Below are 27,824 nucleotides of genomic sequence, written 5' to 3'. Positions count from 1 at the left end.
AGAACAAAGAGGAAACGGGTCGTGGAGGTTTAATCCGTGTAGATTACAGTTCAAATGAGTGTGTGTGTGGTGCAATGCGTCGATGTGTGAGCATCGCAGCGAGTGTGAATAAAACGTAGTTTTTACCAGTGTCCCATTCGTGACGCGAGTTCAAGCGGCGTGTAAAAGAGGAAAAATGATATGTCAGATATACGACTCTCGAGGCTGATCGGTTTGTGGTCGGTCACAAGCAGAAATTTATCGTAGTGAAACTAAAAGAAATGATAATGACATTATTTTGCTATATTATTTCAACTTCTGGCCGACGATACAAAATAATATTTGTCTCTCTCGTTACCTAACCTTAGATATAAATTATGAATGTGCAATTAAGCTTATAAAAAAGCAAAATAATGGAACTATAGCAATATGGAGATAATGATTTATATTAGTTCGTGACTTAATGAATAACTATATAATAAATAATAATATAATATTTTAAAAAGCTAATCGAGTGCTTAGCGAAAATATATTACCACGTTAGCCGGAAAATAATCGGAGATTAAATATTATGTACAAACATAATACAGTAGATATACTTATAATTACGAAAACCATCAAACATCTCGTGATCCAACGTGTGACGTATTAAATACATAAAATTATTACGAAACAGGGATACATAACATATTCCATAAATGCAAAATAAACGAAGAAAACAAATATTATATAATAATAATATGACACATTATTGAACTCAAGTAAACATCAGCAGCAAATAATTGCGCACAAAGCGACATTTTCATTAAAGACATATTATCAGTATACAAAATAATCACTGCGGACTATCAACGATATATACCAAACGAAATATCTATAATAATTGTATATTATGTAATTGTTCAATGTTTAGTAAGCTTACATAATATTATTTTATTATTATTATTTAGACATGAAATTGTAACTGTATAGGTACGTATATGTACGTGTGTGTACGTGTGTGCGTGCGTGTGTGTGTGTGCCGTACCGTGGTGGTCGTGCGCGTGGTGCAGGCGGCGCGCGCAGTCGGCGGGCGCGTGTCCGTGCGCGTGCGCGTGCGCGTGCGCGTGCAGCGCCGGCGGCTCCAGGATGTCGCGGTACTTCGACACCATCAGCACACTGATGAAGTACACGATCGCCAGCGACAGGAACTGCGCCTGCTTCGTCTCCTCCTGGAAACCGCCACACACGTACCGTTACAACATCGCTTTATAATATGTTTGGACAAACAATTATTAAAGGTCAAAAACATAATTTAAAAAAAAACAACGATTAACTTATAATTTAATGAAATATGCCTTTTTATGTACTCCGACACTTACGACGTCTCTATAAATAACAGCACGGAGTCTGTTCACATCCATATCTTGCAAAAGTCTTTCGGGATCTTTCACTGGACTCGCAGCGTCGGCAAGACTAGCGACGACGCTCTGTGAACATCCGTTACAAAGAGAATTGTTAATATTTTGAACACAATCGCTTGCAAATATTAAGATAAAATACAGAAAAACATAAAATTACACTATAATTTTCCTGGATAAATTTTTATTGTCATTGAAATAAAGATTAACTTATGTTGATTTTAATTAATTAAAAAATCACTGGGCTAAGTATTAATATATTATTATAATCTTAATTTAGTACTAGAGTATATTATACATTGAAAATGTTATCATCATTTAAAGTTACCAAACACACAAAAACCTTTCAATTCAACAAAAATCGCATCATGTAAATGAGGGCAAGTACCAGGGTCGCATGAACCCCGTGGAGCACGTACCTTGTTGGGCGGCTCGTCGGCGCGCGCGGGCCGCTGGCGCTCCTTGCACTCGAGGCAGTTGCGCACCGCGCACGTGCACACCTGCACAGCGCACACGCTACCGCTACACTATGCTCTACGTCTACTCGCTATGCGCTTATGCGCGCCTAGTCGCTTTATGAGGGGTGAATTACAACTACGGCTCTATGTTTATGACCCTCTTTTTACCATGGGACAATTTTTTTAATTTTATAAAGAAAGAGATGAGAAGAAGTAATGAATTACTGTTATTAAATATGTACTACCTAATATTACGTATAAATGATACATAACTTTACAATATGTAAACAAAATCATTAATGTTCCAAGTTCACTTTTACGACTAACTATCGTTAAAAAACTGTGTCTACTATACTGCAACTTTTCCACATCAAATAACTATTCTTACACAGGAGATACATTTCATGTTCTACAATACAAATACATTTTATTAAAACTAAAGATTATTAAATACTAAATAAGAATTAAACATTCCATAATATAGTTAACTACCTCGACTAACTTAGTAATGGAACAACTAAACTTCCTTGATTTTAGAAGTACCTACGTTTTTCAATAATTTAATACCTATAGTACCATTTCAAATTTGCTAGAAATTTCTCAATAAATAAAGGTCGTCCATCTTACCAATCGGAGGCACTGTCGCAAAATCCCACCACTGGACATATTTTTCTCAGCTTCGAGTTCAGCAAAGTTCAGTGCGCTGGCAAATATCAGCACATCGGCCATAGACACGAGGCGTTGTAAAAACGTCACCGCTACTTCCACGGGCATGCCTTGCGTGGGTTCGATGACGTCCAATTCGTTCTGAAAATGTATCAGCATACAATTAAAAATTGGTAAATATTTTTTATTTATAGAAAAATAATACCATGAATCCAAATGCAAATACATTTAAAAAGTTTTTCCTTTAGAATTGTAACAAAAATTTTTACTTAAAATTATCTTTAACTCATTAAAGGGATGTAACAAATTCTTCAATAATAATCTACAAGGTAAAATACAGATAGATGACTTCTAGCAAATTAAATAAATCAGTTGTTTCACCCTACCGCATACTATAAAACAGGCCAAATTCCTCAATAATAAAAAAGACAATGAAAATATCACAAAGAAAGAATGTAATAATGTCTCAGGATAATTAATTTGGCTTACATTAGGAGAAGTAGCAGAAGCGAGCAGCGGCAGCAGCCCCCCGCAGGCGATGATGAGATTGTCGGCCAGTTGGCTGATGAGGTGCACAGTGTTCACCACGAAGATCGCATTCTCGCTGCTGTTCACGAAGTCGATCACTGACTTCGTCGAGTGACTGCGCCACACCTGAATATATACAGCATTTTAAAATCACTGTTTTGAACACTTATTTTATTAACTTATGATATCAGTTTGGCTAGTTGGGATTCCGCTACGATTGTTTAAAGTCAAATTTCTAGTTTGTTTATATTATTCATTTTAACATCAAATCGTGAGTGCATCTTTATTATTTGTTGGTGTTTGTCGTCAACAGACTTTTAAACTATGTTTTTTTTTTGCCATTCCAAGTGCAAAATAGTTTCCACTTGATCAAGTTGACCATGTTTACCTGTATGTCTGTCTCTAGCGAGAAGAGCACGTCAGACAGCAGCCGCTGGTGTATGTAGGACCAGCGGAACTCCGGGATGCGGAAGGGCGGCCGCGTGGGGCCCGGCGAGAACATGGCGCGGGACGCACGCCCGCCGCGACCGCATTCTGAAAACATTAATATATTATTCTAAATTTTGCAACTTGCAATATAGTCAGTGTGGAGGTTATGAAGATAGTCATCTATAAGTTATAAAACGAAAACATTTTTCAAATAATGATTTTTACTAGAACTTATCGTGTCCAAGTGTAATTGTATAAAAAAAAATGTCGCGTTTAGCTGCTATATCATGATAAAAAATGACTTGTAATCAATTCAAATAATAGCTTACCAAAGTGATTAGAATCAACTTGTGTGCTGGTTGAAGCACTTCGCGGTCTCTTGGGAGATGTAGAGGTATTTGTTCCTTGCGAGGCCACTCCATCACTGCGCAGGCCCTCCTGCTTCATGTCACTATCGCCAGGCAAGCTGACCCGCCGCTTTTCTCTGTCATTGTCGCCACTCTTCTCACTCTCTTGAAGATTTTCTTGCTCTTTCTTGTTAGCTAATGAAATATTTTCACTTATTGTTGATATCGACGGTTCTGGAGGTTTCTGTTCAGATTCACTTGTTTCTACTCTCTCCCGTTCATTCTTGGCATTCTCTTCGTTAATGTTTCTTTCTTTTTCGCCTTCTTTTTCATGTTCGTTTTCAGTAGGAACTATAAATTCATTATCTATTGGTACTAAATCTTCTTCCGTTTTCGTAAGTTCCTTGTGAGAGCTTTTTTCAATTATTTCACTATGTTTCTCTTCACTTTGAGATACTACTGAATTAATTATATCAGTAACTAATTCGCTAGCAATTGATTCTACTCTCTGTTTTTGGCTAACAATATCTTCTATATCTTGTTCTAAGTCTTCTCTTCCGTTCGGAGTGTTACCTTCTGAATTTAGACCACCCGATATAGCACCAGAATCGGTGTCGTCGTCAGTTTTTAATCTTACGGTTTCTAATGCAATAGTAAGTACGTCATTAACTATGTTTATGGCAACATGCTTTGGATCATCCGTGCTAACTTCGTCAGGTATACTATTATCAGTCTTATCTTGTATTTTCTTTGGACTAGTCGCTTCACTCGGAGTTAAATATAATTCTGATGGATCAGATAATTCAGATTCTCTCTCGTTAATCGCATTTAATCCATCAGATACTCTCTCTGGGCTAGCAGTTTCACTTACTGATAAACTAGAAGGTAAACCTTCACTTTTATCAGTATTGTCATCTTTACTTAAATTCTCTCCCACATCTCTTACTGGAATGTAATCGAGGCTGCCTTGTCTTGAAAGTGGTTTATCAGTTTTATCTGAATCTAGCTCTGTCGTTACGACGCCTGATTCTGAATTTTCTTGATGTTTATTTTCTTCTAATGATTGTACTAATTCATTATTCGAGTTAAGCGTTTTATCTTCCGTCGTTTCATCGATTACATGCTCTAATTCTGTATTTTTATCACTATCACAACCTTCGTCGCAGGGCACTTCGGTACTAACACTTTTGGCAGGACTATGCATTTTACACACTTCACTATAAACTACTGTAGTCCGACTCTCATCGACACTTTCGTTGGACTTTTTGCAATTACACGTTTCGATTTCTCGAAGGGATAATCCTTTTCCGATTTCAGTTTGAGCTCCGTGATTGAGGACGTTTTGTTTTCTGTTTGTATTGGGTGAAGTATCGGCGTTGTCTTCACTATCAGGAGCGACTCTATTCTTAACATCAGCGTGTCTGTCCCAGCCGGATATCGTTGAGATCGGCCGCTGCTGCCGCTCCGCCGGGTCTGTGATGTTATCTGCACGTCTCTGCTCGTAATGTTCATACATTTGAGCAAACTGAAGTTTGAATTCCTCATATGACACCTGATAAAATATGATAACATTTATTTACAGTCTATACATTTGATTTTTTTTTACAAAACCTACAGTTTTCTTTAAAATTACCTTCGAATGAACGATGGCTAATGTGTCCACCCACACTCGCCACCCTCCGTACTCGTGTTTGATCGCGTGATGTAACAGCATTCTAAACAAGGAGTATACCATATCTGATATTTTCTGTTCCTCTGTATTTTTTGGATGAATGTAAGCCATGGCGATGAGCCACTCTTGCCAGACCGACATTTGTAACACGGTCCGCCTGTTCTCTCTATTATTACTGCAGAGAAGAGTCATGTCTGAGAGAAATAGCTTTTTCACTTCTAGCAATTGCTCCGTTTGTTTCGATTGACGAATGAGTGTCGCCACAACTTTCAGGATCACTGAAAACAAATAGATGAAAACTGTAATAATTACCATTTGCAGTTTTTAAATTGGTATTTTAGCTAATGAGTAGAGCACGCTGTTACAGTTGTATGTTAGATATCACGTGTCAGTTATATTTAGTTTATAACATTAGGTATTTTAAAAACTAGTGAGAAGACGCGCTGGTAAATGTTAAAATAATTATGTAATGACGATTCGAAAGTGCTACTAAATAGTAGTCTAATTGAATAAATGAATGTTTGAGTTTGAGTTTGAGTTTGAGTTAAATGACGAATTTGTCATGAGATTACTTTTTTTTCTGTTTAAATAGTTAGAAATCACTTGTTGATATATTTAATAGTGTAAGTCAAAGACGTATGAAACTGATACATAAAGACGTGACTGACTGGGGTTCTCGAGGCGGAAGTGCGGCTGCGGCTCGGGGTGGCTGGTGTAGAGCACCTGCTGCGCCACGTGCTCGGTGAGCAGCTCGTACAGCGCGTTGTACACGGCCAGCGCCAGGTCGCCGCTGGCGCCCAGCCGCGTGGCCAGCAGCGTGTACAGGTTGTGCGGCGACATCACGTCGTACTTGCGTCTGTTACGGATTCAATAGCAAAATTAAGTAGTATTTGCGTGTGTGGCGCAAATAGACGTCGTTAATTGGGCAAACTACGGAAAAACTCAAGAATTATTTTTTTAACGACATTTAAATATAATATCTAAGGTGGATCATAAACTTTCTAAAAGATTCAGATTGTTAAATAAATAATGGTGCCAAAATTCTTTCCAAAATTTGATGGAAAAAGTTAAGAAAAAATCTAAACAACCGCCCCAATCGCTAAATCTTGATAAAGAAAATTTTATTTCAAGCAAAAAATTACTCGTTGTTGATGAGAGTGACATCTATTTTCAAATGATGATAAGTTTATATACAATGCAAAAGATGGCAGCTATCACAAGAATAAAGCAAGATGTCTTTTAAAATAGTATTAAAACCATAAAACTGCGATTAAAACGGGCAATTTAAAGGAAAAAAATAGCTTATTTGAACGGAACGTGTCGCGAGCTCGCCCTAAACATTTTTTTATTTAAATCGAAAGTTTCCTTATGTATGTCTGTATGTATTATGTCAATTTGGAAAATTGTGTAAAAGCAAATTGAAATACAGCATCACAGATGTTGTAGATGACGTTGTCTAAAAAAATAAGAAAAAAGGATCTGAGAAGAACTATTTTTTTTCCAATACTCACTTGTGTGTGCTCCTGCTTAAGAAGAAACCGAGTAATTTCAAAGCTTGCAGTCTTATTAGTTGGCTCTCTGATGAGAGAAGTTTGAAGATTGTTCGAACTCCACCCTGAAAAAAATAATTATACGTGTTTACATCTATATACAGTGTCGAATATTCGATGGACCCTGGAGAGAAAGTACTTAAACTTTGCTATCTTCAGTATTTCAAGTACTTTCCTCCCAGGGCCCATCGAAAACATCACATATAAAAACACAGTCGGGTTTGTTACAACACTTATAACTCGAGATCTGCTGGACCAATTTTCGTGGTTTTTAATTCATTGGCTTTTTCTCCGCCTCGAAAAGGAAGTGTCGTGTTTGAAATGTCGTGTGTGAAGTGTCGTGTGTGAAGTGTAGTGTGTGAAGTGTCGTGTGTGAAGTGTCGTGTATGAAGTGTCGTGTATGAAGTGTCGTGTACGAAGTGTCGAGTTTGAAGTGTCGAGTTTGAAGTGTCGTATATGAAGTGTCGTGTATGAAGTGTCAAGTTTGAAGTGTCGAGTTTGAAGTGTCGCGTATGAAGTGTCAAGTTTGAAGTGTCGAGTTAGAAGTGTCGTACATGAAGTGTCGAGTTTGAAGTGTCGAGTTTGAAGTGTCGTGTATGAAGTGTCGTAAATGAAGTGTCGTGTATAAAGTGTCGAGTTTGAAGTGTCGCGTATGAAGTGTCAAGTTTGAAGTGTCGAGTTAGAAGTGTCGCATATGAAGTGTCGAGTTTGAAGTGTCGAGTTTGAAGTGTCGTGTATGAAGGGTCGAGTTGAAAGTGTCGAGTTTGAAGTGTCGTGTATGAAGTGTCGTATATGAAGTGTCGTGTATGAAGTGTCGAGTTTGTAGTGTAGAGTTTGAAGTGTCGAGTTTGAAGTGTCGTGTATGAAGTGTCGTGTATGAAGTGTCGAGTTTGAAATGTCATGCATGAAGTGTCGAGTATGAAGTGTCGTGTATGAAGTGTCGAGTTTGAAGTGTCGTGTGTGAAGTGTCGTGTGTGAAGTGTCGTGTGTGAAGTGTCGTGTATGAAGTCTCCTGTGTGAAGTGTCGTGTTTGAAATGTCATGTTTGAAGTGTCGTGTGTGAAGTGTCGTGTATGAAGTGTCGTATGTGAAGTGTCGTGTGTGAAGTGTCGTATGTTAAGTGTCGTGTTGTTGCATCAATGTGTGATATTTAATAAAAATTATTATTTAATAGTTTTAAATATATTACCTTGGCATCGAACGCTGGTACCATGGAACTTGGATGTTCCGACATTAATGATATTAACATCTGTAGCACGTCGTGGAGATTTTCATCCTGGAATGAAGACGACAAAAATACTCTTATAACATTAGAAAACATTATAATATATAGTCTGGGTGCCATAAATATGGTAAAAAAAAAAAAAACAATTTTCTGTACAATAAAATTTTTCATTTCATTTTTTGCAACATTTAACTCTATTTTTTTTCAATTACCTCATGCATGGTGGTAAGATAGTTGAGTATGGACTGCAGCTCGTCCTCCTTGACGCCGTTGCCGATCATGATGAGCTGCTTCAGGAACAGCAGGATGTACGCGCGGATCGTGAGGATGTCCTTGTGCGCGGGACGCGGACCGTCTAGAGAAAAATTATAGTAATTATTGTTATATAAACATTACATATTACACAAATGTGTTTTGTTTCCTTTTTACGTGTAAAGCGGACATTAAGATCTATTATATTGAATCTTACTGAATAATATAGAAAATAAGAATTAGCGTTCTAATTGTTATAGGTATATGCTAGTTGGTATTTACATCATATCTATGGCTGTATACAACTTGTATAACACAAATAACCCTTAGAAAAGTTTCGTTCTTTTGTAACACTTGCCTCAATTATAACTAGGCAATAATAAATAGACATAAACATTAAAATATCACACAAATCTTACCCAATCCCTTGGGCGCGATGCCGCTCTTCGTCCTTGGATTGACCACCCAGTAGTAGTACTTGAGCGTGTGCACAGTCTGCAGCACGGTGCTGACGCGGCGCACGCTGCCGTAGATGTGCGCGTCGGCCAGGAAGTCGGTCGCCAGGTAGCAGTACAGGCGCGCCTGCACCGCGGCCGGCGTGTGGATCCACAGCGCCGGGTTGAACAGCACGTGGTCCAGCAGCTGCCACGTGACGAACGATTGGCAGAACGACTGCATTAGCATTGACTTTACACTGCCCCACGGTCGCTAGCGCGCTCTTGCTTTGTACTCGAACGTTACATTCGGTTTGAGGATTAAAAAGGACATTGATTGACATTGTGAATAGTAAATAATGTATTTATTTGATTTTACCAATGAATAAGAAGGAAATCATTAAATTCATTGACTTGAAATTGTATTTTGAAAACATATTGGTTAACTTCAGAAATTTGGTTGTAAAATATATGGGAACAAAGTCAAGTATTAAACGGGACTCACAGTGCTGTGTGTTTGGACGATAACAGTGATAGACAAACGTTTTTTGTAGGATTGCTTGTAAAACTGCATAATACAAAGCTCATAAGGTCAATGCCCTGAACCAGTGTAATAATAAATGTGAAAGATGGCGTTGTATTTTGCAGTATGTAATGAAGAAATAAAGTGAACGGTGGGGAAGCAAGAGGGGCATGCGCTAACAACCATATTGAATAAAAAGCTCATTAAAAATTCAATTTTGTCAACGTTTTACATATTTATTTTTGAATTAATTTCTTAATTCATGAACAATTCAAATTCAAATTAACAACGTTACTTTGGATTAAAAAAATAGATAAAACGTCGAGACAAACAAACCTTAAATCTACAACATAAAAGTACCCTTTTGACCTCAAATATTAAATTTAAAACGGATTTTGATAACTTACCACGTTACAATAGTACAATTTGGAAAAGAGTGCAAAAAAATTGAGTAAAAGAAGCAAAAAGCAAATATGTTTTTCCTTGTCTAGAGTTCCTTTTGAAAGATGAAAGAATCGGGTTCAGTGCTCGGTTTTTACACATAAAAGGATTTCTCTGTACGTTTTTACTGTAAAGTGCGTAAATATTACCAAATAAAAGTTAATAAATTATACACCAGAGTCTTACCCTGCGTTTCCACTGATGTGAGGAATAACAATATTTAAGCTCATTGATTTATCTTTCGGTGCCCATAATTCATAACTAGTACCATGTATCGGAGTCCCTATCGTGAATAAATATTTTACACAAGCGTAAAGTGAATTTATTTTCGCAATTTAGGCAGAAAAGCGGTGCTCGTGTAATTTGTGATCGTGCGCCGCAAACGTATTTGCTCGGGACTTGTGAAAATTGCGATAGTTAATATTATATAAGAGACACACGGCGTCTTTTTCAATTTTACATAATAATACATACAATGTATGCATAATCGGAGAGCTTATTTTGTACAAAAACATTTAAGGTTGTATTAAGCTGATATAAAAGCATCCGTACTTTGAAGTACGTTCTTAATTCTTTCCAAATATCTCAAAAAAATATCTTTAAATAACAGTAACTGCTAATAAATTGCTATAAATTGGCACTAAAAATCTTACTGTGACTTTTTACCTATTTTTATTTTCCTACCCAATTTACAAAAAGTACCTACTAAAATTGGCCCTAATACAAATTTAATTACTTTATTATAGCTTTTAGACCTATTTACATTTATCCACCGTACACCAGAGCACCTACCTGTTTAAGCAGCAGATCCGAGTTGGGCGAGCAGCAGGTGACCAGATGCTTGGTGAGGTGCAGGAAGCTGGCGAGCGTGTCGGGCGTGAGGTGGTCGCGCGCGCAGCGCTGCAGCATGTGCGACACGACCAGGAAGCCGCGGCACTGCAGCATGTGCTGCTGCACCGTGCTGCACGACTCCACCAGCGAGCACACGAAGCCGAGCAGCTTCGAGCTGCACGTGGAACCATTTTGTTACAATATACTCTAAATAGAACGAAGAATACGCAGTTTTCTTATTATTTTAGTCGTTCACGCAAAATACAGCAGTATTAAGCTGTTACTAGTGAGTAGTGTGATAACGTTCTATAATTTATGTTATACTAGCTGTGCTCCGCAGTTTCACCCGCATCGCTCCGCTCCTGTTAGTCTTAGCGCGATTATAAATAGCCTATAGCCTTCCTCGATAAATGGGCTATAATCGGACCAATAGTTCCTGAGATTAGCGCGTTCAAACAAACAAACTCTTCAGCTTTATAATATAAGTATAGATTTTAATATTAGTATATATAAAATATATATACCTATATTGATTTATGATGATGATAACCGTTTAATTATAACAGGTTTTCTAATCCACTAACCCAGTACTATGGACCAATATATTGATCCATGCCCAGTACTAAGCCCAGTATGACAATGCTAATCATTCTGAGCAATTGTTTGTAATAAGTATTAAGGTACAAGTCCGAGACGGGCCGCAGACCGCAAACTGCAACAGCAAACTGCAAGCGACACCACTTGTTTCTATGAACATCTATGAATCGCTGCGCGTCGCGTCTGCAGGCAGCAGTGTTGCCGCGCTTAGAATCAATTTCATAGATGTTCATAGAAACAAATGGTGTCGCTTGCAGTTTGCTGTTGCAGTTTGCGGTCTGCGGTCCGTTTCGGACTTGTACCTTTAACATATCAACATGTATGTATACTGCCAGAATTGATATAGGTACCTTGAAAATAAATAAAAATCCATTGTACAAAAGAACTGATTAATAGAGAAAAATCTCTTAATAAGGAAAAATATAATAAATTGCTCGGAAAAGGGGAGTAATCCTACTAAAATTATAAATGCGAAAGTTTGTATGGATGTATGGATGTTTGTTACTCTTTCACGTAAACACTACTGAACCGATTACAATGAAATTTTGCACACATATAGAGGGTAACTTGGATTAACACATAGGATAGTTTTCATCCCGGAAATCCCACGGGAACAAACGCGGGCGAAGCCGCGGGCGGAAATCTAGTTATTTATAATAATAACCCGGTAATGGTTTGGCTCTGTCACGGTTGACAGAGCCAAACCAAAGCATACAGAAATAATCGCATTAATGTTCCATACGGCCGCTGTGTAATGATGCTTTGTGTATCAATTAATAAAACTAATGAATAGTTAATGCATTGTACCGGCAGCGGATTACGGCACAATCGATGCGGATTACCTGTTCAATTTGCGCGCTTCACTCACACACGGCATGACTTCATGCTGTGCTATACGACTAATTCACGGCCGAAACCTCTTATCGGAATCGATTATCGCTTACTATTAGATCTCTATGTGATATTAACTGGTGCATTAGATAGAGATGCATCGTACTGCGTAGGCATTGCCTAAATGCGTCACTCGTCAATGTCTTTTAAAAGTATTAGAGCACCGGGTTCCTCTTTCCAACGTCTTATGAAAGTAAAGATGTCTGCTATTGGAGTGCTTTCAATATGTATTTGTTTAAATATTATATAATATATGTGGGAATAGGATAAAATATTAAGATGTATTTCATGATTACTAGTTTTATTTTTAGTCTGTGTTTTTCTATTATTTAATCTGTGGACATGTTATCTGTAGACTGTAGATTTTTGGTTGTCTATGACTTGACTTTGTGTTTTTTGGTACGATGTAATGGAGGATTGTTGAAATGTATTTTTGATATGTAACCGGTGTCTGGGAAATAAATCGATTGGGCGAATTTGGCTTTTCATTTACACCATCCCCACATAATTTGGGGGCTCGTCCGGGATACGGGATGGTGGAATAAAGAAAAAACAGACGAAGACTATGATGCCGGTGATTTAACCTGATTAAGAATTTACGAATTACGAACGAAGACTAAGATTTAAAGAAGCTTATGATTATACGATTACGACTTGAAGACTATAAAACTTTTTATTTACATTATTCAACATGCCGCCGAAACGAGTAAAAGATGATGATGATTGTGGTGAACCATCGCCGCGTATTTCCTTCAATGACTTAGAGAAATCAATGACGCCATTTTCGGGTGATGATGCCTATGGCATCGAAACATTCGTAAAAGATTTTGAAGATATTTCCTCCTTAATGCAATGGGGCGAAATAGAAAAACTCATATTTTCGAAGCGGCTTCTCGCGGGAACCGCTAAGCTATTTTTACGTTCACTAAGTGGGACCACCACGTGGGATACACTTAAGTCTGAGCTCCGTGAGGAATTTGGTAAGAAGTTGAACAGTGCAACTGTTCACAAGAGACTTTCAACTCGCCGGATGAAGATGAATGAGACTCATCAGCAATATTTTTTACATATGAAGGAACTTGCAGTACTTGGGAATGTTGAAGATGAAGCCCTGATGGAATATGTCATCGACGGTATTAAAGACAGTGAGTCCAACAAAAATATTTTATATGGCGCTTGTAACATTAAAGAATTCAGAAAGAAATTAGACATTTATTCAGAAATTAAGAAAAAATCATATTCACCTAATAAGATTCAAAGTAATTCAGTATCAAAGTCCATTGGCATGAAAATTCAAAAAACACTACAAGTAAAGAGATGTTTCAATTGTGGAGATTTAGATCATGAGTCGCCTAATTGTACTAAAGGCATTAAATGTTTTAAATGCAACTTGTTTGGCCATAAATCAACTGAATGTTCTAAAAGTATAAAAAAGAGTTTGGAAATTATGTCAACTAAAAATAATATTGATGTGAGACCTTTCAAGAAGCTGAAAATAAATAATATTGATGTAGAAGCCCTGATTGATACCGGAAGCGATGCTAATTTAATAATTATGTCTTATTTTAGGAAGATTCAAGGTGAAAAATTGTTATCTTATAGTTCAGGAACAACAGAAACTTTAACTGGAATAGCTGAAAAGGAAATTTATACAAAAGGATCTTTCACAGCAAAAATTGAAATTGATGATTGTTATTTTGAAACTTTATTTTATGTTGTTGATGATGGCGCTATCCCTGTCAACATTATATTAGGAAATCCTGTACTGAAAGAAGTAGAAATCAATTTTAAATCTGGAACTATCACTGCAACAAGAATATTACACCTTACAATGCTAGAGAATGAAAATGAAGATATCACAAATATTGAAAACAAAGAATATAAGAATAAAATACAGAATATTATAAAAGAATATAACCCCAAAAGATGTACTAAAGAATCAAATGTAAAACTTAAAATATTATTAACCGATGATGTACCAGTTTATCAGAATCCACGACGATTGTCACCTTTGGAGCTTAACATTGTTGACAAACAGATTAAAGAATGGCTTGATGAAGGAATAATAAAAACAAGTAAGTCTGATTATGCTAGTCCAATTGTGCTTGCAAAAAAGAAGAATGGAATGTTATGGAAGATTAAGGATGGAAATAAATTAATGGTTGTACCTAAGAAAATGCAAAATGAAATTATAAGAAAACATCATGAAAACGGACATTTTGGTTGTGTTAAGACTGAGGAATTAATAAATAGAAATTATTATATGGAGAATTTAAAAGAAAAGATTAAAACAAACATTGATAATTGCGTGGAATGTATACTTAATTCAAATAAAAGAGGAAAGAAGGAAGGATTTCTACATGTAATAGATAAAGGTGATTTACCATTGTCTACTTACCATATTGATCATCTACGACTGTTGACTCATCTGGGACAGATGATTCTGCAGGATGACCGTGTGGGAATAGGATAAAATATTAAGATGTATTTCATGATTACTAGTTTTATTTTTAGTCTGTGTTTTTCTATTATTTAATCTGTGGACATGTTATCTGTAGACTGTAGATTTTTGGTTGTCTATGACTTGACTTTGTGTTTTTTGGTACGATGTAATGGAGGATTGTTGAAATGTATTTTTGATATGTAACCGGTGTCTGGGAAATAAATCGATTGGGCGAATTTGGCTTTTCATTTACACCATCCCCACATATATGTATTAATATGTGTACAAAGACATATTGATGCAAAGCTTTGATAAATATTAAAATCTATAATATTCAATCAAAAACAAACCAGCTAATAGCAAATTACTCAGAATATGTCGTATCAACATTAACATTCATGTAAGTAATGATTAATGCATTGAACAAACAATATTCCCGTCAGTCTATGCATAAAGTATTTATTAATAGCTGCCTTAAGCTTAATTGATTCAGTTAGTACTATCTCCTCTCGAACCTCACTACGCTTCATTTGTCGAAATCTACTTACAAGTTGAACGTGAAATCTGGGTAGATTTAATTAATATATGATGATACATTGATAGCTCTACCCAAAGCGTTCAGCTTTGATACGCGTACATAAGCAGCAATGTACGATAGGAACTGTCGATACCCAGTTCGTGTGACATTATAATCCCTCATAACTTCCCCGAGTTTATCGGGATTTCGGTCCCATTTGTAACAAGTTTATAGTACCACGTATAATCTTACAAGTGCTTGGATTTAATCACTGTTTGGATTAAAGTAATGTTACTCTCGGTTATTATATAGGCGGGGCTAATTGAGTACTGTGCTGTAGTTATGAAACTTTAAATATCTCACTCAATTAATAATGTGAACTTATTAATTTTTCTGAATATGATTTGCAATTTTACCGAATATTTGTGACACATTTCGTCCAGTCAATAAAAACAATAACAAAAGAATAAACGTTTGAAATATATCGCATTTTACCAACCACGGTAATGCAAGCGAATTCTAATGACAAAAAGAATGCATGTGACCCAAATCTTTCGTAATAATAAGCGGGTACGTACGATAACGCCAAAATTCACTTAACTGCACGAGGTACCAGGCAATTAGGAGTTCTGAAGAGTTGCTTATAAGCCGGCCTCGGTATGGTACGTTAACTCTACAGTGATTAGAGATCGACATCGAAAGTGCATTTTGCCGGGCAACTTGGGAGCTACTTGGAATATTAATGAATGGACCAAACGCTCATATCTGCCTCCAAACTTCGATTTAGTTTAGAGGTTTAGCTTTTGGCTTTGGCATGGAAATTTAGTTGGGAATAATAGGTTCTAACGGATAAGTACATAGTTCATGATGACATAAATAGTTATTTTCAAACATTTTTCTATTTGCAATTTTCAAACATTAAGGAAAACAAAAACGAAGCACAAAGGTGATTATTTCATTATGCTATAGCTCGGTATATCACGATTAACTAAACGTAATGTTTTTCATATAGATACATAAAATTAGTTTCCAATCGGATTAAATTCAGAAATAGTAAAAGGCGCCATAAAACTATTCCAATATCGTTGAACGAGTATTAATGCAATTAGAAACGCAATCTTTTCGAGCGTCCCATTCGCTTTACTATCGTTTAAACTTTTATTAGAACTTTTTGTAAATACGGATAGATAGGAACATAATAAGTTTTAGTAAAAACACACATGACGTGTGTTTATGAAAGCACATTGATTTTAAAAGTACCAGGGTATTATACCATATCATGGGGTCGTTAGTGGGCGCGTCCATGATTATACTATGGTTTAAACTTTTTTTAAGTCGCATATTAAGTTAGTTTTCGTAAAAATGTGCGTTTATTGGAGCGCGTCGATTACAAAAGTACCAGGGTCGCATACCACAGCATGGGGTCGCGCTTGGGGTCGTTGGCGGGCGCGTCGTGCGGCAGGTCGAGCTGCGCGAACAGCGGGAACAGCACCTGCACGCCGCCGATCGAGTTCAGCGCGCTGTGGATCGAGTGCGTCACCACCGCTTTCACTTCCTGGAAATGTTACAATAATTTAATGTAACAAAAATTTTGTTTATATGCAAATCGTTTACTGGTCGAGTTTTCAAATAGATTGCATATGATTTTACAATACTACTAAATATAACTACATAAATAAATTCCCGCATCAACACCCCTGAACGTCAGAATTATCATAGCTGGTTTAAATAATAATATTATAATAGACTTTACTATTTCATATTCAAATATGTATAAAACAAAATGTTGAACACATTGATTTTTTATCAGCAGATGAGGTATCTCTTAATTTCACTATCTTGAAGTAATTTATCATTGAGAACTGCCTTTCAACACGGTCACACCCCACACAATTAATAACCTGTTCATATTATATTATTCCACAAGTCGGAAAATCAAGTACCAGGGCAGCATAAACGCTTAGCTGTATGTTTACCTGCAACATGAGCGCGTGCGGCGTGTGCACGAAGTACGACACGTTGCCCTTGGGCGCTGACTGCAGGCACAGCTGCCCGTCCGTGGCCACCGGGTTGTACATGAACACTATGGCCGATGATAACTTGCCGTCGTATAGTACCTGTATAATTATGACAAAAGATTGGTACGAGAAATATTTCGGGACTAATTTAGTTGAGAATTTTATAATGTAGAGAAATTTTCACAAATTAAAACTAAAGTAATTTAAGTTAATCGAAATTGATTAACATTTTAATCAGAAGTTGAAATAAATGACATTAAAATATTAACTCTACATCTCTACCTTTAACATAAGTTATAATAAACAGTATTAATACAAAACCGTTTCGCAATATACTAAGGTTAATTGTATCGTTAATCATAAAGCATTATTTCCAACACATTGTGTAAAACAACATTAATAATAATAGTATGATAAGTTGGTACTTAAGAAGTGTCTGAGATATTTTAAAAAGTTGTTGCTCTATTTATTTGAGTTGTTTAAAAGCTTAAATTGGAATTATTTTTTTATTTAAGAAACAGTCATGACATATTCTCTCTCATAGAAACTTCTTAAATAAATCTCAAAAGATAAAAAAACACACCTTAAAAATAAATTGACACTAAAACAAAAAAAGCATGCAAAGTAAAACACACACATTAGAAAAAAAAGACCCAAATAATTGAAAAAGCTAACCACATCTACCTATAAATGTAAGTCAAGAATAGAACGAAAAACTAAATACACAAGTATAGTTTCAACAATATAAACAAAAAAATACGAATGTAAACAAGATATTTAGAAATAACAGGAATAATAAACAGGACATGCAAATACGTAGTTACTACAATTTCGAGTTATTTTTTCATAATTAATAAGACTAGCACTTATATTCTATGTTTTCTACAATTCCCAAGACTACGAAGCTTTGGCAAGGAACATTAAATGTAAATCTAGTCTACCTAATTCGCTTTCACAAACTTCCAAGACGCTCGTCTAAAAAATTCGTAACCTATTTTAAATCCAAACTATGTCGAGACATGTCGCGAAACTTCATAAAACCCACTTAAGGGATACGAGTATATTCACGGCGCAAACTTCAAAGTTCCCGTGATGAAAGCAGACACTAATATAACTCGAAGAAAACTTGGGAAGCCGTGGCGGAGAACAAAAATTTTTCTTAGCGTCGTAAAAAATAAAATGACAGCAAAATTGGGCGCGCAGGTGTGCTGGATTTCTTTTGTTAACCGAAAGTTACTCAGATTCACACTTTTACTTTCAGGGAGAAAACGTGTATTGTAACAAAAACGAAAATTTATATTGGATGCAAGCTTCAACGTTTTAACGTGTTGCAAAACGTATTGAATCAACTTGGAATTAATTCTGAGTACTCAATTTACTTGTTATTGAGTTAATATAAAGTACAAGAAGTAAATAAAATAGTTAGAGAGCGCAGTACAATCAGGAAGCGGAAGGCAATCTCATTACGAGTGAGGCTGAACTGGAGATAAGTGCACTCCTTGCTACCGAGATTAGCTTTGTGGACTTGATAACTGTAGCTACATTTCAATTCAGCAAATAATGCATGTTGTTACTTTCAATCACTAACGTCTATTTCGAGTACTGTATTTAGAATGATATTTACTAAGGTTCGTCTGTTGCTGAATTGCTGAAGATCTGTGAACTCTTTTTCAGGTGTTGTGTTTTGTTTTATTAACAAAATGTATGTTTTTTTATCAAATAGATAAGATATCAAATAGATCTGTTTATATTATGTTTTGTGCAGGCTAATTTTGTATGAAATTTGGTAGGTAGGTTCTTTTATACAACATGACATTGCGTACCATTTACGTAATAGTTATTTTCGTCGATCCACAAAGTTTTAACAATTCAATTATTTTAAAACTACTGGAGACCCGTCAATAAAAGGCAAATATTGATGAGGGGAGAGGGTCCGGGTACAAGGTTCACACAGGCAATAAGCGGTCATTCCGGGCCTACTGAATTCGTTATCGTGGCCGCACTAATTAATTTTTAAAATTCAATCAGAAAGTTTTAATGGCGTCGGATCGGACAGAACGTCGTAATGGCGGCCAATATTTGAGGTAAATGAATTTTACGCCTGTAATTTTGAAGTAGTCTTATTCCATTTATATATTGGCAAAATTTTATATTATTTAACATTTGAAGTTCACAGACCAATAAATATCTATCGTAAAAGAACATTGAGCGTGCATATGCTTTTATTCGCAAGGCTCGGAACATCGTTGCCAGTAGGTGGCATGGACTGACCTGAATCTTTTATTCATCGTTGAACTTCTGTATATAGTATTTTATTATAATTTTCATTCAAATATAACACGAAACGTGTCCGAGTCACAAGGAAATGTTACTTCCAGTTATACAAGTTTTACAAGATAAAAAATGATACTGTATTATCTCCAAATTGAAATGAAATTGCTCCTGTAAGACGAAAAACATACGAGAAGCACGTACAAAAAGAAGCATCCGCATGTTAAATATTTAGAATGATGTATATTTGCCTGAGTGGCTCTGTGTGAATATTGGAGTGAGCCTCAATCAAGGCTGACCTCTCTGGAGAGCGGCGGATCAGACGCGAAGTAAAAACTACGAGTTGAGTAAGCACCAATACTTTACGTGACTGCTGGACTTTTATAAAAGGATTATTTCGTATTTCACGTGCCATTTATTACACGTAGCTTTAATATTATTATAGTAATTATATTTAGTTACAGTTCAAAACACAGAGTTTCCAATTATAAATAATCAGGTAGAGTCGGTTTATAAATTATAATAAGGGATGGGATAATAGCTTCTGTTAGATTTATGTCCGTAAATTGTTAACTATGTGCTTGTGATTTAATCAAAGATAAGTACCGAATTTTTTTGTCACTAAAATATAAAATATTCATAAAATTTGAAAACTCTGAAAAATCACATGTAGTCTGTTGCTTCAACTAATGAAGTCATTGACTGCGGCTTTACTCACTTTTTATTGGTAACTTAAGGTTTTATTACCTACTCGCTTTAGTGCGAATATAAAACACATGTGTTACTTTTTCATTTGCCTTTTGTTTATTTTCTCAACGAGATGAAATTTTTATAAAACGTGTTACCGCGTTGACTCGGCGTATTTGAACGAATTGAAAGCGTTGTGAAAATTGTAAAATAACCTTAAAAGTAACTTAGTTACTGCAGACGTTAACACGATCGGAATTATTACAAGAGCTATTTGACTGACAACAATTTTGTTTTTCGGAAAATTACTATAGGTAAGGTCTTGTTATTTAGATTTCTATGGGTATAAGTATAACCTATATTAAGTGTAAAAAAAGTAGATATGTGTGTTAGATATCCCTTTATATCATGTTTTGCAAATAATTGCATTTTATAGAGAGCGCATCAGGCATTTTACGAAAAGAATATAATTTTATACTTATTTTATATTTAATTACAAAATGCTGGAATAAATAGCAAGCATTACACCAAATTACTTACATAACATTCAAACCTGTATATATAACAAAACAACAAAAATACGAAATCTAAAAAGCTTCTTCTGTTGAAAACGTCGTCAAGAAGCAGAAACTTGTCCGACACACGCTTTACCATGTCAATCTCGGCATGTAATTACGGCACAATGCACAAAGACGACAAGCGTAGAGCGGATGTAGCTACGGATGCTGTTACATGTATGCGTCGCTTTGCGTAATAGCTGGCTAAACTACGCTTATAAGTAGTCTGTTTATAAGATAAAGACATGTATTTATCGTTTCGTTTTGAATAAGACTAAGAGGAAGAAAATTTTCAGGATGCTTTATTCATTATCCACTTGTAATATCTGCGTATTGTTACTATCTTATGCTTGACAGACTTGACTTTATTCGAAAAATTACAACTCTATGAGTACCACAGATGTTATAACTTGTAAGTTGAATAATATAATATCTAAGAGCGAACTTCATAAAATTGCGTTATTTCAGATGTTCCAATCGTTATTAAGAAAACGTTCCATACATTTAATCAGAATAAAGTTAGTATCGAGTAGTGTCTAGCTGAAGTTCAGTCGCCGCGATCCGACATGAATAGCAATAACCTCGCTGGTTTATTTAAGCAGCTCGCACAAAAGGAATCAAGTCAAAGAGAATCACGGACAATAGACGTTGCTGTATTATTGAGTAGTTTCTTGCCCACTCGCTCGTGCAACAGAATTATAAGTTTCAGTATGATTTCATGAAATTGTTCATTTATCGTGTTTTGTTACCGTTCATTCAACTTAGCATGCATACTTTGAAGAGATAATTTTGATATTTTTTGCATCAGAAAAATAGAGAATGGTGAATACAGAGATGCATTGTTAAAGAAAAGAGCCAAGTCTTTCAAAGATAACCAATCTAAAATGAGTTGACCTGATATTTATTTTTTTATTAGTCTTCACGCTTCCCCTTTGTCATGCACGGTAACCGTTAGTTTATTAGTACCCGGCCATCAGCATACCGAAGGAGTTGTACGATTTGTCAATAATCTTACGTCGTGTAGGTTTTGTGTGGGATCGTGGACGATCTCGCCGAACCGATCTATGCGGACCTCAGAGGTGGGCAGAGGCTCGCGGCACTCTGCGTCGAAACGAAACTGGCCCTAACACAAACACTAGCAGTCAAACAAGTGTGTTAGACAAACATATTTTGCTGTGGAAAATGTCAAGATACTTCTGGAAATAGGACACTTGTATCATCGACTTGACACAATTTTAATATGAAGTTTTTAATCACATTTTGATTTATTACATAAGTTATATATTTTACGAAATAGGAAAGTGTCCTGTCCCCAGAAGTACCGGGCACACATAAGCGACACGCAACAGCCAGCGGGCGCATGCTTACACGCTTGCATGCTTCAATATCTACGAGCGACGCATGCGCGGCGGCCACTTGGCGCGCGCCGTCCGCCAGCCGCCGCCCGCGCGGCGTCGCGTCCTCCGCAACCACTACTCCTGCGCTCTCTGCCGCCCTGGTATCTTCGCCCGGCGACTCGCCTTGGGTATCTGGGATGGGGGATATGGGATAGGGCTCGGGGATGTCAGCAAGCTTGGGAGCGGCGTCGCTCACCCGTTTGTGGTTCTCCGGCAAACTGATGTTGCATTCGTTGTCGAAACGGAACTGACTCTGTCCAGGTTAGCGGGGAAAAGAGAAATAGTTGTTTTATGATTAGTAGAGATCAAATTGAACATTATTATTGAATTGTTTTAACAATTTTCTACAAAATTTATGCCTTAATTTTCTCATTTTAAACGAAATAATTTAATTAACTTTAGCGAAATAACAACATACCTTATAGCCGGGGCCCAGCCGGTGCATGGCGCATATCTGGTGCGTGGTGAGCGCCTCGCCGAACAGGTAGATGGCCGCCATCTGGCCGCAGAACACGCGCTCCTCGTCCAGCTCTGCTGTGGCGCCGATGTAGCACTTGTCGAACGGCTACACGTACAAATATGTTTTAAATAAAAAGATCATTTCAAAAAGATCACCTTCCTACAAACATTCACTACCCCAAACAATATTTATTTATGTTTGACCGGGATCTTCCCCTTGGCTATCTTGTAAATGATATAACATATCCAATAAGTGTAGGCAGATAAATTCCATAATATATGACCATATAAACGTAGCTAAAAGCACGTATTTTCTGTAAGACAGGTTGAAGAAACGATACGAAGATTGCAGCAATTGTCTGCTCAATTGTCGACTATTCTTCGACGCAATTCCCCGTTAACTTACAGTCAAACCGGGACTCAGCCCCGGGGAACTCTTACGAGCCCACATTATGTAATTTACTGGCGTAATGAGGATTATAATATCAAAGAGAATCACTGACGTGATACATTTCAAACGGAGAATGTGTAATAGAATCGCAAACCATGAATTTTCTAGTCCCAAATTATACATGGATATGTTATGTGATGACTCATGACTATTATGTATTAACTATGTATCAGATAATATTTTATTCATGCATTATAATCACGAAGTCAATATTCTAAAATAATTCAGCAGGTTCAAAATTAATATCTAAAACAGTTTTAATAAGAAAAGCAAAACCGCCGCCAAACATTCGATCCATATTCATTCCTTGCGTTCATCCAAACACCTAGCGTCTAGTTGAAGCTAGACATGAATATTCAAATTAACATATACAGATGCGCATATTTTAGACGCTGTGTGTTTAGGTGTAGAAAACACATTAGCTAGGAAAAGCGCGCGGGTCCGCTTGCGAGCACGTCCCGGGTGCCGCGCCGCGACAACTAAAACACACACGCCATGAATATTCATGCGGCGCTTTCCGACGAGTGCACGCCGCGACACACTTCGAGGCTGATTTAGTTTTCAATTAACGTTGGATCTTCGAATTAATCTTCGCGTGCGAGGGTGCTCTATTGGCTCATGTAATATTATTTGCTAGCCGCAAATCTCGCGCTGGCTTCTCAAACATTGCGGGGTGTGATATGATTATTCAATTATTATGTTTATCGTGTCTTTGCCTACTTCCTTTTGTGTCTTTGATTGATAGATCAGATTTTCCTTATTCATTGCGTTGTGTTGTGCTTTATTTGCTTTCAAATAAACAGGTTTATCGAAATCGTAATATTTTTGAAGTTTTAATAGATTCTACATATCAAAATGTTATAAGTAATCAATTACTTTACTCTCGCTATAATATGAGAAAATTTATAATATCAAAGGTCTCGTTTAACATACATCAATCGTTTAAACACACATTTTTATGACGTTCCCGTAGCACATATAATTTGCATGGAATTACGCCAATAAATTGGACGTAACGACACGAGTACGTGACGAGTCGAACGGCGAGGGGTGCACACGCCGCTCGCCGCAGATAACTGAAAGTATTAGCAACTTCTCGTCGAGTTATGTGCGCCTGGTACTCGAGGGCAGATTAAGGATATGTGACTCAAGTTTTATCCTTAAGAAAGTATTCTTACGAGCAGTCGCACGACCTATGGTTGTTAAAACTTTGCTCTACATTTTATTGTCATTACTTATTCATACCATTGTTATAAGCCTACTCGAAAGTTTGAATTAGCCAAACTTTACGGCCGCATTATACATTTTTAATTATTTCATTAAGAAAAGAGCCGTTTGTCGGGATTTGCGTTTATAGTCGAGCCATTTTAATAGGCAACATTTGACGTCTATCAATTTTATCTTCGAAGAGAGGTAACCTGCTTAAAAACATCGATTAAAGTTAATTAATCGATAAGGATTTGAAACATTTGTCAATCGAATTTATTAATTTATGATGATTTTTATTCACAAGTAATCAATGCATTCGATTCTAGATGTCAGATTTCGATTTTTAGAGTAACGTCTCTGGTATTTAAAAAGAAAAAAGGTTTATTGACACAAAATTGTAGCGACGTCAGTTGTTCAATTCAGAAATTGTTTATCATGTTTAGAATGGTTTATCAGTAAAATGAAATCTTAAAATTACTTGTATCGGTCATTATTATTATAAATATGTAGTCATAATTGAAAAAAGTTAAGCAAATGTGCAGTTCTAACAAAACGAAATATCATGTTATTCTATGACGTCGTTACTAGGTTACGTTGTTGACTTTTGTTGAACTGTCAAATGTTGCCTATTAAAATGGCTCTACTATAGCTCATTTCTCTGCATGTATGATATATGTCAAACTTACGTCATTTGTAGAGACGAACCAAGCCATCTCTGTGCTGGAAGCGAGCTGGCCGTTCACGAGACATTTGATTTCGCTCTTGGTCCATCTGTTGTATATGTACACCACAGCTATCGCGTACCATCTGAACAAAACAAATAAATTACTATACAATTGATATATTATGCAGTTAGATATAAGTTACAGATTATGTAATATTGACATGATTTTAAAAGAGCAACTATGGAGTTTCTTGCCGGTTCTTCTCCATAGATACTGCTTTCCGAATCGGTGGTAAATGTTAAAAATACTTATGTAATGACGATTCGAAAGTGCTACTAAAAGTAGTCTAATTGAATAAATAAATGTTTGAGTTTGAATTTGAGTTATAAAGTGACCAATCAACAATATATATTGAAAATCTCCACACAAAGGAATATTTGGGTAAAATATAGTCTCTACAATTGAGCAAATAATATAAACTCATATTTCGAATCAATTACGAGAGTAGTTACACCATTTTGAATTCAGTTGAATACTCACCCCAAAGACCAAAGTAATCAAAATATTGGGAAAATCACAGATAATTTTTAAAAAGGCGATGTTATTGCTTTCCTTGAATAAACCGGTTAAGTTGTGGATAACTTATTGAACATTTAATATAGCGCTATTAACTTTGCTAAATTTTCCAGTGAAAAGCCAACCACATCAAAATTTGCACCCAAATATATCTCGCATCAATATAATGAACTTCCATTTTAATGAATTTATTTACAAAGCGGATAGTCGTTCAATTTCCGGATCGTATTAAACCAGCAGTAAGAACCATTTAAAATTTTAATGGGGTACTACTCATAAAATTCATATTTAAATTTTAGTATAATATCGTGCATAAAATGTACATCGAATATAGTGCTTTATAATTTCAATTTTTTTTTTAACATAACCTTTCAAAATCTGAAACAACCTTTATGCCCACCTGACAGATAATTAATTATTATTTAAGTAAACAGTTTAACTCCGTTACAAGGGTCACTAATAATAATGTAGGGTTTCTGAATAATAATATGCTTGTCTACATTTTCTACGTATCAAGTTATTAGAATCTTAACTAGCTGTGTGCCCCAAATCTGCCACATTCGTAATATTTTTTTTTCTATTTTCCAAAATGTTATCAGTGATTATTCTAATCTCAAATGTTCAATTGATCTTAAGTTAGAAAAGGTGTAACTCAAATTAATTTATTTTATAGAATATTATAGTAATAAACTCACCGTCTGGGCTGGAATTCATATTTGACGCAGTGCTGGAAGCCCTTGCCCCGCACCTTCATGGAGGTCAGCACGAGGCAGTTGCCCACGAAGTGCGCTGTGTAGCCCACGCCTTTGCTCGTCTTGAAGCTGCGCGTCATTTTTGTAGCATTAGTTATAAATAAGATTGAATATATTCATATAAACAACAACTACTGAACTTAATTGGGTTGTTGTTTTAATTATAAAACAACCGGCTGAAATAATTTGAACACATTTACACAAATAAAAAATGTTTCAGCTTAAATTCTTCATTCCAACTATATATACAACGATGCAAGAGTATTTAAAACGCGAATATAAGAACTTTATATCCCCAAGAATTAAGAAATATACTTTAGTAAAAGAAATTCTAATTAGACTTTAATCTCGCCTTTAATAGCAACTCGAATATGTATTTAATGCGAAGTGAAAACAAACTTTTCTCGTAATGAATCCAATTTTTCATGAGTATTAATTAATTCAGATCGTAGCGTAATAAAGTTTACTTCTTAACACGTAATAAGCTGTACCAAGTTAGAGAGATGACTTGTCTCAAGTTACATGTAAGTTAGTTAGGAAGGCATAATATGTAAGGTATAATTAATAGGAAAGCAAGCTACGTCTCGTGTATTACTATTTACTACCAACGCCGCCGGTGTACGCCCGTAATAATAACTAATTACCGAGTACTATGTAATACAATCGGCACACATTGAACTGTCGGTAACAATCAAACAGTTAGGGGAAGCCCACTGTGAAGCGGATCATATCTCCGTATTTATATACTGATTGATAATAACAGTTTTGATATTTCAATTTATATCTCACTGTTCGTAACAAATTCCTAAGGTATTTGCTACGAAATAATTGGAATATAAACTTCTTAGTTCATTGCCCTGAGCGAGATTATTTAATCAACTAGAAAACAGATCATTAATAACGAGACATCGAATTTTATGAATACCGCCTCATGTCTCCGAAGTTTATTTTATTTATTATATTTCAATAGCTTTTTATGTAATAATAGAAAACGATTTTCATGTAACGCGCCGACATCAACGTAGTTAACGCTCGTGTAGGTAATTGAGGACAAGCAAATTGGCCTAACTAGGTTGTAATTCGATTATTGTAATTCAGTCTAAGGACTAAGATGTATGTACAATGCCCCAATGGACTAGTAAGATACACACATAAACTAATTAAATCAAATACCAATACATATAAAATCATTTTGTCACTAGGATATCAGAACTCACCAATACAAGTAGGGCTTCTCTCGTTCGATGTTTACGGAGTTGATGGGGTCTAGTCGAAACCACGTGGTGAATGTGAAACCGTTCTCATAGGGCCACCGCGCCAAGGGGGGCAGCACTATCGCCTGTAAGTCATTATCGCTTTGAGTAACAAGAATATCATAAAAAATGATGGTGAAGTGAAGGGAGCAGACTGCAGAGCAGATATGTTTGAAATCACAATTTCAAAGTCATAATGCATCAGTTGTCTATGATCTGCCGAGTCATTAAAGTGACTGAAATAAGAGCTTATTACTAAAAATATCAAACTTCTATTGTTATTTATAAGCTATAAAATTGTAATATATGAAAAAGTAGAGCCAACAAAACAGCATTTATATTCACGC

General features: G+C 36.0%; 2 protein-coding genes across 5 annotated transcripts in view; one reads left to right on the top strand and one right to left on the bottom strand.

Annotated features, from left to right (window-relative positions):
* Positions 1–27,824, bottom strand: part of LOC123701492 (neurobeachin) — a 310,024-nt gene that overhangs the window by 146,609 nt on the left and 135,591 nt on the right. Inside the window, exons 7-28 of one of the 4 annotated variants that reach the window (XM_045648984.1) lie at positions 27,442–27,563; positions 26,168–26,293; positions 24,918–25,038; positions 22,531–22,677; positions 22,084–22,365; positions 21,731–21,838; positions 17,159–17,299; positions 16,595–16,737; positions 10,696–10,909; positions 8,925–9,177; positions 8,466–8,608; positions 8,218–8,304; positions 6,991–7,094; positions 6,148–6,335; positions 5,441–5,757; positions 3,790–5,359; positions 3,420–3,565; positions 2,993–3,157; positions 2,465–2,644; positions 1,799–1,879; positions 1,341–1,448; positions 1,007–1,190 (exon numbers count right to left, since the gene is read on the bottom strand). In XM_045648984.1, coding sequence (XP_045504940.1) covers positions 1,007–1,190; positions 1,341–1,448; positions 1,799–1,879; positions 2,465–2,644; positions 2,993–3,157; positions 3,420–3,565; positions 3,790–5,359; positions 5,441–5,757; positions 6,148–6,335; positions 6,991–7,094; positions 8,218–8,304; positions 8,466–8,608; positions 8,925–9,177; positions 10,696–10,909; positions 16,595–16,737; positions 17,159–17,299; positions 21,731–21,838; positions 22,084–22,365; positions 22,531–22,677; positions 24,918–25,038; positions 26,168–26,293; positions 27,442–27,563 — 4,930 coding nt within the window. The remainder of the gene's footprint in view (positions 1–1,006; positions 1,191–1,340; positions 1,449–1,798; positions 1,880–2,464; positions 2,645–2,992; positions 3,158–3,419; positions 3,566–3,789; positions 5,360–5,440; positions 5,758–6,147; positions 6,336–6,990; positions 7,095–8,217; positions 8,305–8,465; positions 8,609–8,924; positions 9,178–10,695; positions 10,910–16,594; positions 16,738–17,158; positions 17,300–21,730; positions 21,839–22,083; positions 22,366–22,530; positions 22,678–24,917; positions 25,039–26,167; positions 26,294–27,441; positions 27,564–27,824) is intronic. The other 3 variants (XM_045648985.1, XM_045648986.1, XM_045648987.1) reach the window with 3 other exon arrangements.
* Positions 12,623–14,717, top strand: LOC123701503. Its single transcript, XM_045649006.1, has 2 exons — positions 12,623–13,367; positions 13,792–14,717. The coding sequence occupies exons 1-2, from the start codon at positions 12,914–12,916 to the stop codon at positions 13,845–13,847; spliced, it is 510 nt and encodes a 169-aa protein (XP_045504962.1). The 5' UTR covers positions 12,623–12,913; the 3' UTR covers positions 13,848–14,717.

This window comes from Colias croceus, chromosome 21, assembly GCF_905220415.1.
Source record: "Colias croceus chromosome 21, ilColCroc2.1".
Lineage (NCBI taxonomy): Eukaryota > Metazoa > Arthropoda > Insecta > Lepidoptera > Pieridae > Colias > Colias croceus.
This window is presented reverse-complemented; position numbering and strand designations above follow the sequence as displayed.

Coding starts and splice junctions, on each gene's coding strand:
- LOC123701503 (XM_045649006.1), top strand. CDS start 12,914: ATGCCGCCGAAACGAGTAAAAGATGATGATGATTGTGGTGAACCATCG. Junction 13,368..13,791: donor CATCGACGGTATTAAAGACA/GTGAGTCCAACA, acceptor GTCTTATTTTAG/GAAGATTCAAGGTGAAAAAT.